Source organism: Rousettus aegyptiacus, unplaced genomic scaffold, assembly GCF_014176215.1.
Source record: "Rousettus aegyptiacus isolate mRouAeg1 unplaced genomic scaffold, mRouAeg1.p scaffold_m13_p_2, whole genome shotgun sequence".
Lineage (NCBI taxonomy): Eukaryota > Metazoa > Chordata > Mammalia > Chiroptera > Pteropodidae > Rousettus > Rousettus aegyptiacus.
The window spans coordinates 102241142-102255303 of NW_023416295.1; the positions used below are offsets into that span (position 1 = coordinate 102241142).

The 14162-nt window shown below is 35.6% G+C and overlaps 1 protein-coding gene across 2 annotated transcripts in view; it reads left to right on the forward strand.

Annotated features, from left to right (window-relative positions):
• POC1B (POC1 centriolar protein B) overlaps positions 1–13622 on the forward strand; it is an 88261-nt gene extending 74639 nt beyond the window's left edge. Inside the window, exons 11-12 of one of the 2 annotated variants that reach the window (XM_016165155.2) lie at positions 8052–8267; positions 11897–12243. In XM_016165155.2, coding sequence (XP_016020641.1) covers positions 8052–8267; positions 11897–12001 — 321 coding nt within the window. In that variant the 3' untranslated portion in view covers positions 12002–12243. Of the gene's footprint in view, positions 1–8051; positions 8268–11896 lie in introns of both variants that reach the window. The other variant, XM_016165157.2, reaches the window with a different exon arrangement.
• The last annotated feature ends 540 nt before the right edge of the window (positions 13623–14162 follow it).

The following is a 14162-nucleotide window of genomic DNA, read 5'->3' on the forward strand; positions in this document are numbered from 1 at the left end:
CATCCATCCCCAGAATCTGTGAATATGTTTCTTTACTTGGCAAAAGAGATTTTGCAAATGTGATAAAGCTGAAGATCTTGAGCTGGGGAGATTATATGGATTATCCAGGTGGGCCCAATGCAGTCTCTTAGGGAAAGAGAGAGGCATGGGAATTAGAGAAAGAGATATGACAATGGAAACAGAGATTGGAGTGCTGTGACTTGGAGCCGAGGAATGTCGACAGCCCCTAGAAACGCAGGGAACAAACAGATTCTCTCCTAGAGCTTCCAGAGGAAACACAGCTCTGCTGGCACCTTCCTTTACTCCTATAAAACCTATTTTTGACTTCTGACCTCCAGACTTAAAGATAATAAATTCGTATTGTTTGAAGCTACTAGACTTGTAATTTGCTATAGCAGCAGTAGGAAACTAATACACTTCTGTATCTCTGGCACCTAGAATTTTCCTGTCCTATAGGAACTAGCTAAAATAATTTTGTCCAAACGAATGGTATATCTTCATTATTTCAGATCCCATATAGAGATTATTGAAGATTCTAATTCCTATTTTAAATGTTATCATTAAAAATAAATGATCTATTCTTTTTTTGAAAAATAATATTTGCTTTTATTTTTGTTCAGGCAAAAGATTTTTTGTTGTTGTTGTTATCCTAGTCTATTTCAAGCAGGCATTTTATAAGTCTATGTGTGTAGGGATTTAAAAATCTCAGACCGTCAGGAATGGAAAGGACTTTAAAGGGCATTCAGTTGAATTTCCTGATCCAATGTTTGTATATTTCTCACAATTTCCCTGACAAATGATCATCCCAAGTCTATTTTAGAACCTTCAATGATGGGAAACTCGCTTTTGCTGGAGGGGTCAAGGCCATTTCTGGATAGACTTTTCTGACTTTTGTCTGTTTTGTTCTCCACTTACAGAATTAAACCAAGACTAGAAATGTTAGCTATAAGCCCAAACTGACTTTTTTGAACCCATATAAAGATATATTCGAAGTTTAAGTCGCTGATTATCTTTACATATGAAACACGTACTTTTGCATTCACACTTGTCAGAAAATCATTCTGCTGTTCCATCAGAAACCATCAAAAATGCTTTTGGGGGATAAAAATCAAGAAGTGATTTGCAGTTAAATGGTAAATGCTTTCTTTGTTCTCTCATTGTGCCTCTAAGGAAGCATTTAAGATAGTAATTTTTAGAAGAGAATGGTACTGGTTTCACCTTGGGTTTATACCTCTCTCCAATTGCTGTAAAATTATTAATATTTACATTTTGTGAATGGCTCAGCTGATACAGGACAGTCAATTGAGTTTAGTTCAGCAAATAAGGAGCCCTGTCTATGTCCCATGCACTCTGCTATGAGGAAAAAAAAATGATAAAGTTATGGCTTGTGCCCTATAAGATAAGAGAGTATCCCTTATAACCTCGTAGGGAATATAGACATATGAACATGAATATAACAAATAATGATAAATGCTCTATTGATGGCACAAACAAAGGCTTCTGAGAGTAAAGTGGCCCCAATGATTTGTTCTGACTTGCCAGGCCAGAGAGTAGATGGGCGGAAAGGGTAGTAGAAGGAGGAGAAAAGAGGAAAGGAAGAAAGGCAATAAGTGTAATATATGAACTCTCGTGTATAGTTGAGTAACACAGTACCTTGAATGTTCCATTGTTAATTGTATAAATAGTAATATTTTAGGTGTGTGGACTATGATTACATTGTTGAATGGTTAATTTCCCAATAAAAATTTGCTTTCAAATGCCACAATTTTTACTTTCTATTGATGCATTAAAAGAATTCATTAATGTAAGTGACATATGAAAAATTAATGCATCAAAATTAACTATGACAGTTAAATAACCTGTTAAGAGTCATTCGCTCCCAGAATGTGACAGGTTTTATGTCTAGTTCTCAGGACTATCAAAGTTGTTTGCATCAATCAACTCTATCTTTACACTATTTTATATATTCAGATAGAAAGTGAAGCCTTTTGATCTGTAGAGATAAGGATTTCTTAGCCACTCCAATTCATTCATGCGCTTGGTGAAGCTGCATTTTCCATCTCTGAGGCGGCAACCACGGGCTTACCCAAGGATGGTGATTGTCCTGCCATCCTTTTGGATGAAGTAGGGCCCTGGAGAACTTGTAAGTTCCATGAAGGAAGATGCTATATCTGACTTGTTCTTTACTGTAGCCTTAGTTTGTTGAACAAATCAATGAATGAATTATTGTTACCCCACTATACTTCAGGTGTCAGCAATAAAAGTGATAAGTAAGAAAACATAATGTGATTTCTTCATTTTATGGACTATCAAAGCATTTGTTCTTTTTTTGTAGTCTTTCAATCTTTTGTCTGCTTGTATTTCTTGTTCAGTGTGCCTGGCACTGCAGGAGATCTCAGCCTTGATTTGTCTTAATCATGAGAACAACAAAGAATCCTCCAGAGCAGGCATTTTGTTTGTTTTGTTTTGTGAATGAGTGCACTGAAACTTCCCCAAGATCTGCATCTCACTTTTTCCCTGTACAAACAGGATGCAAAGGCCAGGCTGCTTGGTGGGAAAGGATCTCCTAATATCTAGAAGCCGATACTTTGAGAGACAGAAAGACATTTGTCAGTTGGCTAATGTTGCGGGATGAAGCTCTAATACTTTTTCTTCTCTCTGCCCATACCCTTTCCCCTTTTTTATTCCACTTTATATGTCATAAAATAGTAACGTATTTATTTCGTTGCTGGTCCCAAAAAAGAAAACTGCTATTAAGGTGAATTGAAACTTTTGACTGTTTAGTCTATCATCTTAATCTTTTCTTTGCCTATTTTCCTAGTGCCCTTTCTTCACTAAACACCCTGACTTCAAACCCCCAAAGTTCAATAACTGATTTGTTAATTAGGTTGAGGCCTTTTCCCATGAACAGCTAGAGCTGCTATTGATATTTATGGCCATGTGGGTACATATTTAGATATGTTGTGATCTGTGTTAGAAAGACTGTCTTGGCTATGGGGAGTTTGATTTTCATCTGTAAGAACAGGAATAAAATCTCTATGTAACGTATTCAAAAATATTCACGTTCTTGCTAAGTCCAGGGGGTACAGTTGTGGGAAGAATAAGCATAGCACGGTCTAGAGAGGGAGACAGACAATAAGACAAAGAATGACTATATAAACATGAACTCTGTTTTGGAGGAAAATATCAGAATACCGTTTTAAAGAATGAAAATTCCAGCTTCAGTAGAATGTTCAGAGACGACTTTTCTGAAGATGTGACAATTAAGCTAAAATTTAGAGATTCAGTCATGGTAGGAGGGAAGAGAAGGTCATTGCAGGCACAGCAGAAGCAATGTTAAAAATAAAAAGTCTGTCCTTTGAGCAGGAATTTTTTTGAGGTGGAGATAATTGTGTCTGGCCATCCACACATTGTCCCTAGTCAGTGAGGTGGTGGCTACGTAGGATCAAGAATGCAGACTGATTATGAGACAGGACTTCTTGGTGAATCATTTGTATATGCTATACTCATCTTAAAACTGCTTTCTTTTCAGTCTTTGCCACTAGCTAGTAGCTGGGGACCCAGGTAGATAAGTACTGTATGTTATTTTCTCTGTTCGCTTTGTTCAGAGCATGAATAGGTAGGTCATAACTGCTTCTAGTTACATTTACTGAGAAGCATCTAAAAGCCTTTATGGTAACTTGTTTTTTCATGATCTGCAATTGATAAAATTTTGCTTCTGGACATTTTAAGGATAACTTTAGCTTTTCTTTCTCACATAGAGTTGAGTAATTCAAAGTGATATTAATGAGATTTTTTTTTGTAATTATTGGGGTGACATTGGTTAATAAAATCAAGTAAGTTTCAAGTGTATAATTCAACAATACGTCATATGTTTAATGCATTATATGTTCACCACTCAAAGTTACATTTCCTTCTATCACCAAATATTTGACCTCCGGGACTCCTCTCTATCTCCTCCCTCCCCTCCTTCTGTCTAGTTGCCATTAATCCACTGTCTATGTCCACAAGTAATGAGATTGTTTTGATGGTATGGATTTTAATGAGTATGTCATACTCTAAAAAGGCATTCTCACTCAGGTATCTTAGGTTCACGCTCTCATATTGTCAGGAACATCATAAATGTGGGAAATTTGGGGGTACTGCTCAAGACCAGATGGTTTTTAGAGTTAAATATAGCCTACTAGACAACAAAGCAAAAGTATAAATTCCTAAATTTCAGAGGAAGGAAAATAGAAAAGATAAGGTTGTCAAATGACTACAAGTGCCAGAACCTAAGCCTCAGGGGAGCGGGTCCTCGCTGCTTAGAATCGTGTTCCAGGAATAGCCGTTGAGTGAACTAACAGAAAGACCTTAGTAGATACACATGACTAAGTAACAGTACCAAGATGTATACATATTTTTAAAATAAGCTTGGACCGTGAATGGTGGATTTTGTATTTGTTTTTATTATTTTCAACAAATGATGAATTAGTAAGATTAGGAGAGATAAAAAGTTGAAAATTTTTATCTTGCAGAAGAAGTCATTGAAAGGATCATATGGAACAGTGGTTTTGATCCCAAAGTTACAGTACACAGAGTACTTTGGCATCTCAGATTTATGACTAGTTATGTGTCCTTCCTCTCTCCTACCTGTGTGGCCCTGGATAAGTGATTTAATCTTTCTGTATTTCTGTTTCCTCATTGATAAAATGAGAATAATAGTAGAACCTATCTGATAGGATTATTGTGGGAATTAAACCAATTAAAATGTGTAAAGCACTTGAAATAATGACAAACACAGTAAGCTCTGTATGTGCTAATCGTCACTGTCCTGTTCGTCGTTCTCCTCTTCCTCTTCAACATCATCATATCATGAGAAGTATACTTTCCATGTTTGAAGTAATTTTTGTCAGGAACTCTCACATCCCAAGTGATAACCAGAAATGAAAATGGTTAAATTAAAAAAAAAAATTGGGGGATGCATATATTTAGATGTTTTCTTGAAAGCTTTAAAGAGATATAATTCACATACTATAAAATTCACTCTTTAAAGCATATAGTTCAATGATTTTTCATATAGTCACAAAATTGTGCGACCATTACTACTGTCTACTTTTAGAATATTTCATCACTCCAAAAAGAATTTTAGAACATTTTTATCACTCACATACCCGTCACCAGTCTCTTTCCATTCTTCCTTCTATCCAGTCTGTGGCTACCACTAATCTCCGTCTGTATTCACACATTTGTCTATCCTGACTACTTCAAGTTTTCAAGTTTCATCTATGTTGTAGCATGGATAAACTTCATTTATTTTAGTGAGGAAAAAATATCATTGTAAGGATATGCCACATTTTGTTTATCCATTCATCATCACAGTATATGGATGCATATGGGTTGTTCCTTTTTTATTTTTGGCTATTATAAATAATGCTGTTATGACATTCTTGTACAAATTTTGCATAAGTTTTTCATTTCTCTCGGGTATATACTGAGGAATGGAATTGCTGGATGATCTGGTAATTCTGTGTTTAACATTTTGAGAAACTAAAACTACACCATTCTACAATCCTACCAGCAATGTATTAGGATTCCAATTTCTCTACTTCTTTGCCAACATTCTTATTCTGTCTTTTCTATTTTAGTCACCCTAGTACATATAAATGGTATCTCATTGTGGTTTTGATTTGCTTTTCCCTAATGATGATGAGCATTTTTATGTGCTTATTGACATTTGAGTAACTTCTTTGGAGAAATGTCTATTCAAATATTTTGACCGGTTTTTAATCGAGTTATTTGTCTTTTTATCTTTGAGTTTTAAGAGTTCTTTATATGTTCTTCATACAAGTCTCATAAAATACATGATTTGCAAATATTTTCTCCCAATCTGTGGTTTCCCCTCCCCATACTTTCTTGCTGGTATCTTTTAAAGCACAAAAGTTTTTAATTTTAATGAAGTCCTCTTCCTTCCTTCCTTCCTTCCTTCCTTCCTTCCTTCCTTCCTTCCATTCCTTCCTTCCTTCCTTCCTTCTTTCCTTCCTTCCTTCCTTCCTTCCTTCCTTCCTTCCTTCCTTCCTTCTTTTCTTTTCTTTTCTTTTCTTTTCTTTTCTTTTCTTTTCTTTTCTTTTCTTTTCTTTTCTTTTCTTTTCTTTTCTGCCTTTTCTGCCTTCCTGCCTTCCTGCCTCTCTCTCTCTCTCTCTCTCTCTCTCTCTCTCTCTCTTTCATCAGTCAGTCAGTCAGTCATTTGTACTTTTGGTGTTGAATCATAGATGTTTTTGTCTAATATAAGGTCATGAAAATTTACTCCTATGTTTTCTTCTAAGTCTTTTATGTTTTTTTCTTATATTTAAGTCATTGATCCATTTTGAGCTAATTTTGTATATGGTGTGAGGTAAGGGCGCAAATCCATTCTTTTGGATTAAGATAGCCTATTTTCCCAGCACCATTGGTTGACAAGACGATGCTTTCCCCATTAAATTGTCTTGGCAACTTTGTCAAAATCAATGATCGTAAATGGAAGGGTTTATTTCTGGACTCTCAATTCTATTCCATTGACCTCTATGCCTGTCTTTATGCCAGTGCCTCACTGTCTTGACTACTATCGTTTTGCAGTAAATTTTGAAACTGGGAAATATGAGTTCTGTAACTTTGTTCTTCAGTTTTATTTTGGCTATTCTTGGCTCCATGCATTTTCATATGAATTATAAGGTCAAGTTGTCGATTTCTGGGGGGAAAAAAAGGCAGCTGGGATTTTGGTAGGCATTGCATTGAGTCTATATATATTAATTTAGGGAGTACTGCCATCTTACAATATTAAGTCCTCTGGTCTGTGTACATGGGATATAGGATGTCTTTCCATTTACTTAGATCTTTAGTTTCTTTAAATGATTGTTTATAGTTTTCAGTATACAAGTCTTGCACTTCTTTTGCTAAATTTACTTCTATTTGAGTCTTTCTAATGCTGTCGTAAATGGAGTTGTTTTCTTAATTTTATTTTCAGATTATTCACTGCCATATATTTGGAGATTTTTTGGGTAAAATATATATAACTTACCATTTTAATCACCTTTAAATATACAATTCACTGGCATTAAGTAGGTATTTGCAGTGTTGTGTAACCATCCTCACTATCTATTTTGAGAACGTCATCATTCCAAACAGAAACTCTGTGCCCATTAAGCAATAGGTACATTATTCTGCATTCCTTCTCCCCGTCCCCACTCATAGTGACTTCTACTGCACTCTGTCTCTCCGAATTTGCTTATTCTAGGTACCACATGTATGTAGAATCATACAGTATTTTCTTTTGTGTCTGGCTTACTTCACTTAGCATAATATTTTCAAGGTTCATCCATGTTGTAGCATGTATCAGAATTCCATTCTTTTTTATGGCTAATAGTTCATTGTATGTATATACTACATTCTGTTTATACATTTGTTTGTTGATGGATATTAGATTGTTTCCATCTTTTGCTATTTTGAATCATTTTGCTATTAACATTGCTCTACACTATTGGTTCATGTCACTTTCAGTTATTTTGGATATATACTTAGGAGTGGAATTGCTAGATCATATAGTAATTCTATGTTCACCTTTTTGAGGAACAGTAAAACTGTTTCTACAGGAGCTACAGCATTTTATGTTCTTACAGGCAGTGCATGAGGGTTCCAATTTCTCTATGTTCTCAACGACATTTGTTATTTTCCACTTTTTTTTATCATAGTCATCTTAATGGATGTGATTGGTTTTTAGATTAAGAATCAGAGTGCTTCTAACAATCTTTTTAATGGTACAACAGCCAATCCCCTTTAATATATATGTACAAAGTATATATTTATTACATTGAAAAAAATTAATGTAATATTGTGAAATTGAGAAAATGTAAAATTGTGAATTTTCTCTATTATTAGCTTTGTTTTCTTCTTGTAACTGTAATTTCCATGCTTTGCTATAGTTGAGGATAAACAATTACATGAAAGCTGGGCTTTGAATATTGAAAACTTTTATATGTATAGCATTTTAAAGTTCGGAAAATATAACACTTCCTATCTTTTCTATGATGCTGAAGACAACGGAAACTATTGTTAGATCTCTACCAGACAAGGGTGAAGAGATGTGTGGATATTTCATCAATCCTTCTTTAATGTCATCAGAAAGTTCACCAGCCTTGAAAAAGAAAACAGACGACATGAGTGACCTTCCTTCTGAGAGTCAAAGAAGCATACCACTCGCTGTGACTGAAGCTTTAGAGCATATTATGGAACAGCTCAATGTTTTGACAGAGGTGGGTTGGCATGCTTTGCACTTGGGAGTAAGATGTACCGAACAATCCTGGTTACAGCAGGTAGCAGAACGAGCAGAGCAAGGGGAAATTTTTCTTTCTTCAAAAGGCAAGCTCACAGTGGCAATCAGTATAGCAAAGCATGCTCTGCTGAGCTGCTCTAGCAAGGTCTTATGGAGATGAGGTCAGAGCCCATGCACACATGTGCTTCTGTACACACACACACACACACACACACACACACACAGCTATATCTGGCATCTAGGGGCCAGAAAGCATTAGAGACTATGAAGTACTGTGGTGAGCTTCATGCTATAAATGCATTTGATTCTGGACAGTAATGTTTTACTCTAAGAATTTTTGATGTATTGTGTTCCGATAAGAACATTATCAAAGATATATTTAGAGCCATAAGAAAAATGTATTGGGATTAACCATTTCTAGTTAGAATGAAATATTAGCTATGTTTACAGTTCTTCACTCTAAAGGTATTCTCACTGTGTAATACATAACTTCTCTCATTCCAAATTTCTTACATTGATGCTGTGTTCTTGAGGTGATGGTTTTTGCATTCCAATTTTAGAATATAGCCTAGTCCTTTGATGCCAGTTTACCTTTGCAAAGAAGGAAAACCACAAACGTTACTATACCAAGGTCTTCCAACTCTCGGTCAGGAGATATAAATGTCATTTAAGGGAAGTGGTGTGTTGAAATCGATACACTGAGAGTTTCTCTTCTAGATCTGCTGATTCACTGTTTCCTTTGAAGAAGTGTTCTGTTGTTCCCCTTTGATAAATAGGCTAAAGATACCAATATTTGTCAGAACAGACATTGTCACAAGTTATACAGAAAGAGAGGCTATAATGTGATCATGAGAAATGTCAATTACGTTTCCAGAGTATTTCAAGTTGAAATAGCTCTTGTATAAAAATAACCTAAATCTGTTCTCATGCCTGGCTGTACATTATAATAACCTGGAAAGTTCAAAAGCATACAGACACCTAGTTCTCATCACAATAGGATTCATTTACACTGGTTTGGGATCAAGCCCTGGGCATTGGTCTTTTAAGCACCCCACAGGGTTCTGTTATAGAGCCAGGGTTTAGAGCCACTAAATACAGGGTGAGATTATTCAGCTCCACGCCAGATTTAGTTTTGGTCAGCTTGTTTCCCACATTGCCACGATGTGCTCGCCTACACCAACGCAGTGTTGGGACCTAACATTGGGTCTTTGTTAGGGCCTCTCCCAAGTGAATCTTCGTTCTCCACTCTTTTGGCTTCCTGATCCATATCTCCTTCTTTTTAGCCAATTCAAGAATAAATGAATCACTTTAAACTTTATTGAATGTCTCTATGATTTTTTTCTTTAATTTTGAAGAACTGGCTTTCTTTTACATATGAAAGAGATTGAAAGCAGGCAAAGCACACTTGCAAAGTGGGAACAGCAAATCTGTGGGCAAGTAGCAAATAAAATGAACATGTTCTGAATCATTTTAATTATGGATGACTGAACCTCTAATTCAGTGGCCATGTTTATAACTATCTTTACCAAACTATAATTAGAAATAAATTAAAATGAAATGTTTTAGCTGGTAGATAGAGTTAACCAGTGTTATAGGTATTGATAACATATGTCTCATCAGCCTTAGCAGGTGGAATTGTGATAACATGTTAAAGTATCTGGCAAAATGCTTGCATCATAGTAGGCATTCAAGAAATGATAGGCTATATTACCAGCATCACTATTATTTTTAGTTAGTCATAATGTCTAGTATGGACTATGAAAGAAAAAATGTTAAATAATGAAATTTTTAAAAATCAGTTATCTTCAAAGGATGATAGGGCATTGTTTCATTATCGTTGAACTTGGTGACTAAACCACGCATTTTTTCTTCCTTTCTTCTATGAACTCTATCACTGGGTAACCAAATAGTAGATAAGGGGAATGTCCCTTATTTATAAATTATTACAACTAATTATTTTTTAAATTATAGAATTCGAATATCGTTATTTGCAATCTCCAAGAATCAGTAGACCTTGGCATTGAGTAGTTACTCACATCATGAAAAGAGAAAGGACCAGACCTTATTAATGTATCTTCTAATGGGAGAATAGATCGCCACCTACAGCCTTACCAAGGGATCTAACCTGTCTTAGCAAGCCTTTGATACAACTGCCAACTGACAGAAAATAAGGGTAGAAGAACAAACTGCACTCTACCCTGAGTGTGCCATTTCTAAAATCCAGACTTGTGGAAATTCTACAGGTCGAATGGACTAAGACTGTCAACAGACAAATTATAACAAAAAGAAGGAGAAAGGATGCAGACCTATAAGTTAAAGGAGACTTGAAATGACATATCAAGTCTTGAAAATGGGTATGACAAAATTATAGTGGCTAGGGATATACACCTGAAAGATAAAATGATACAGGAATACGAGAAAGTGATTACCGTAATGGTCATCATAGTGGCTATTATGGGGGGAGAGCAAGAGTGGTGTTTCTGACAGGCACCTAGAAAGGTATGTGGGGTAGCTCGTAGAGTTCTAGTTCCTGACTTGAGTGCTGGCTATAAGAATATTTTTCTCATGAGAACTTATTAAGCGAGATGCATTTTATGCAGCTTCCTGAATCTGTTTTATTTTATAATGCAAATAATTTTTAAATTATGTAAAACAGGGATCCCCAACCCCTGGACCCCAGCCAGTCTGTGCCTGTTAGGAACTGGGCCACACAGCAGGAGGTGAGCAGTGGGTGAGCGAGTGAAGCTGCATCTCTGTTTGCAGCCACTCGCCAGCGCTAGCATCAGTGCCTCAGCTCCACCTCAGATCATTAGGCATTAGATTCTCATAGGAGCACTGGTCCCTGGTGCCAAAAAGGTTGGGGACTGCTGATGTAAAAGACTGAAGATGTAGTAGTCAATATCGCAAAAAATTAGATTAAAAGTAGCCATGTGTGTGTGTAGTCATATACTTGTTTATTAGCTGAAAGAGTTAAACTAGCTGACTCCTGTTTGCCAGGAACTCACTGAAGCATTTTCCCTGCATTATTTCATTCAGTATTCCTAACAACCCTATGAGGTGTTATTATTATCTTTTGGGTGTCAGACCTGGTGGCAATCATTACAATATTTTCAAAGTATATGAGGCATCCATGTATCTAGAGTAGAACAGGTATGGCCCATCATAGAGTGATTGTAATAGAATGACCAGTGATGACATTTAAGTAGCACTTGAGCTGGGCATGTGACAATTTATTCCTACCTGTTCCCCACACTTCCATGTAGCTTGTGGCAACACAGGTTGCTGCATGTGGCCTCTTCCCTAACACTGATGCTTTGGAAGATCAGACGTAAGAATTGTCTACAGAGGCCTGTTTTTTTATTCCTTTTCCCCTAAATGTATTAGCTTTTTTTTCTTTTTTTCTTTTTTCTTTCCCTGAAACTGCTTGATAGCACTTTGCCCTGTGGTAGGGCCCAGAAGCAGAGCAAGTTCTGGGGCTCATTTTTGAGCCAAGTTCCTGGCAAAAGGGTAAGCATTCCAGTCTAAAAAGGATCTCCTCTGCAGAGATTGTCGTCATTGTTCTCACCACCAGGTCACCAGCCATTGATTATTTTGTCCTCCTTTTTGCAGACTGTTTCAATCTTGGAGCAGCGACTGACTTTGACAGAGGATAAGCTGAAAGACTGCCTTGAAAATCAGCAAAAACTTTGCAATGCTATCCAACAGAAAAGTTAAATAGAAAAATATAAGCAGAGGCACTATAGATGAACACATGTACAGAGGAATGTAGTATAAGAGGCTTCATGCGACACAACCATATGCTAATTACCATGGCATTTCTTAAAAGGGTGAGAGCAACAGAACAAAAGGCAGAAAAGGCATAATTAAGGACTAATTTAAACACACAAATCAATGTCAAAGACTAATTCAAATCATTACCATTTATGATTAGAGAAATAAAGTGATAAGCATTCAAGTGAGTCTATATTTTCCCCATATATTTTTAAATGTCAGTTTTCATTGATAGTCCAAATCCTACCGGGAAAGTAACCAAATCTCTGGATTTCATTGTTAACAGTCATTTCAAGTTGACCGCGTTTTGGCAATTCCTTAAAGCAATTAATGTATTGTTTTAGTGAGCACTCAAGGTGAAATAATTCACTTACCTCTGAAACAGCACCCTATGCGCAGAGAATGAGTTAATGACCTGTTTTGTATTTCCTTCAGTTCACAAACATTTATCTTTTCTTGCCAATACCTTGAAAAAATGATCTTATAAAAATTCCCAAAACACAGAATTTCCACAGCAAGAATACACTTATTTTAATTAGTAACAGTACATGCATAACAAAGGTCAGTAGGTTTTTATTTAATTTATGGTGTATATTGTTTATCCTTTGACCAACCTGAAAGAAAATGAAGAGTTAAAAATATGTGAATCACACGAATCTTTTCTTTCATAGATGAATAAACTAAATGATTTGAGTTGTATTCAAGCCTGTAATCTCAATTTACAAAGATTACGTTAATGTGATTTCATTATGCTCAAAAGCCAGAATGATACCACAGCGATATTTTAAGATATACACACATGGATGTTCACATGCTTCAGAAATATTGCTGCTTAGGGTTATTTTGGCAGCTGAATAATAACTACTTAAAAATCCTTCTTATCATCATCTTCTCTTTTTATTTTTTTAAAATAAATTGTGATTTTAAACTAAATAAAAATGAGCCAGTCATACTAAAAGAGCTTGGTTACAAGTTAATAATTTTTTTTTATCTTAAACAAAATAAGAGATTAAATTGAAGAAAAAAAAGATTAATTTTAGCTTGCTTTTCCGTTAACCTATATCAAAAACAAAGAAGATAGGAGAAGGCAATTCACATTTATGATGTCTATAAGTAACATGGGGAAAATACTATCTACATTTTGGAAAACAAGAAAAAGTTAAGTCTTATTTATGTAGGAGTTTATATTTAGAAATTTTTCTAAAAGCAATTTCAATTTTATCTATGAGGTGGGTTTTTTAAATCATATCATTGTGTGTGTTTAAGTGCCTTTTTATATTATACTAAGCATCAACTTCTAGACATTTCCAAGAGTTTATAAAGACTAAATGGCATTGTATTTTTATAACCTCATTGAAAGACTAAGAAATGAAATGTCATACTGGTTTTCATTTACTCTTTTTTTATGCTTGAAACAATAAAGACATTTATTTACCTATAAACAAAACTTTTTCCTTTCTTTTTTAATGACTGAAACCTGGAAATACTAAACTTCTTATCATCTAGCTCACTCAGCTTTAATGTGCATAACAACCTCCTGGAAAACTTGTCAAAAAACAGTTTCCTGGGCCCCATTCCCAGAGTTTATGATTCACTAGGTCTGTGGGGCCCAATAATTTGCATATCTAAGAAACTCACGGGAGGGGTTGATGTTTGTCAGCTGTGGCCTACACTTCAGAAATCATTGATCGAACTACAGCCACTTCTTACAACACGATGTTGCCACATATTTTTAGTCATCGCAGACCTTTATATGTGATATAAAAACAGCAACGTTATAAATTGAAATGCCTTGAAACTTTTAAGAGAGTCATTTAATCTACCCTACCCCTTTTTTTTAAAAAAAGCTTTTGCAGATTCATCTTGGTATTTATCAGATAGCATCCTCTCATATTTTCTAATTTATATATTCAACTGCCTGATCAACATCTCAACTTGAAAGACTAGTAAGCATCTCTAAATATGTCCCAAACCAAACTCTGCTGCCCACACCCCTCCCCACTAACAACCACCCACCAGCCAGCTCCGCCCCTAGTCTTCCCACCTTAAAAATGTCAGCTCCTTCCAGGTGCGGAGGCTGAAGACCTCAAGGTCATCATTGACT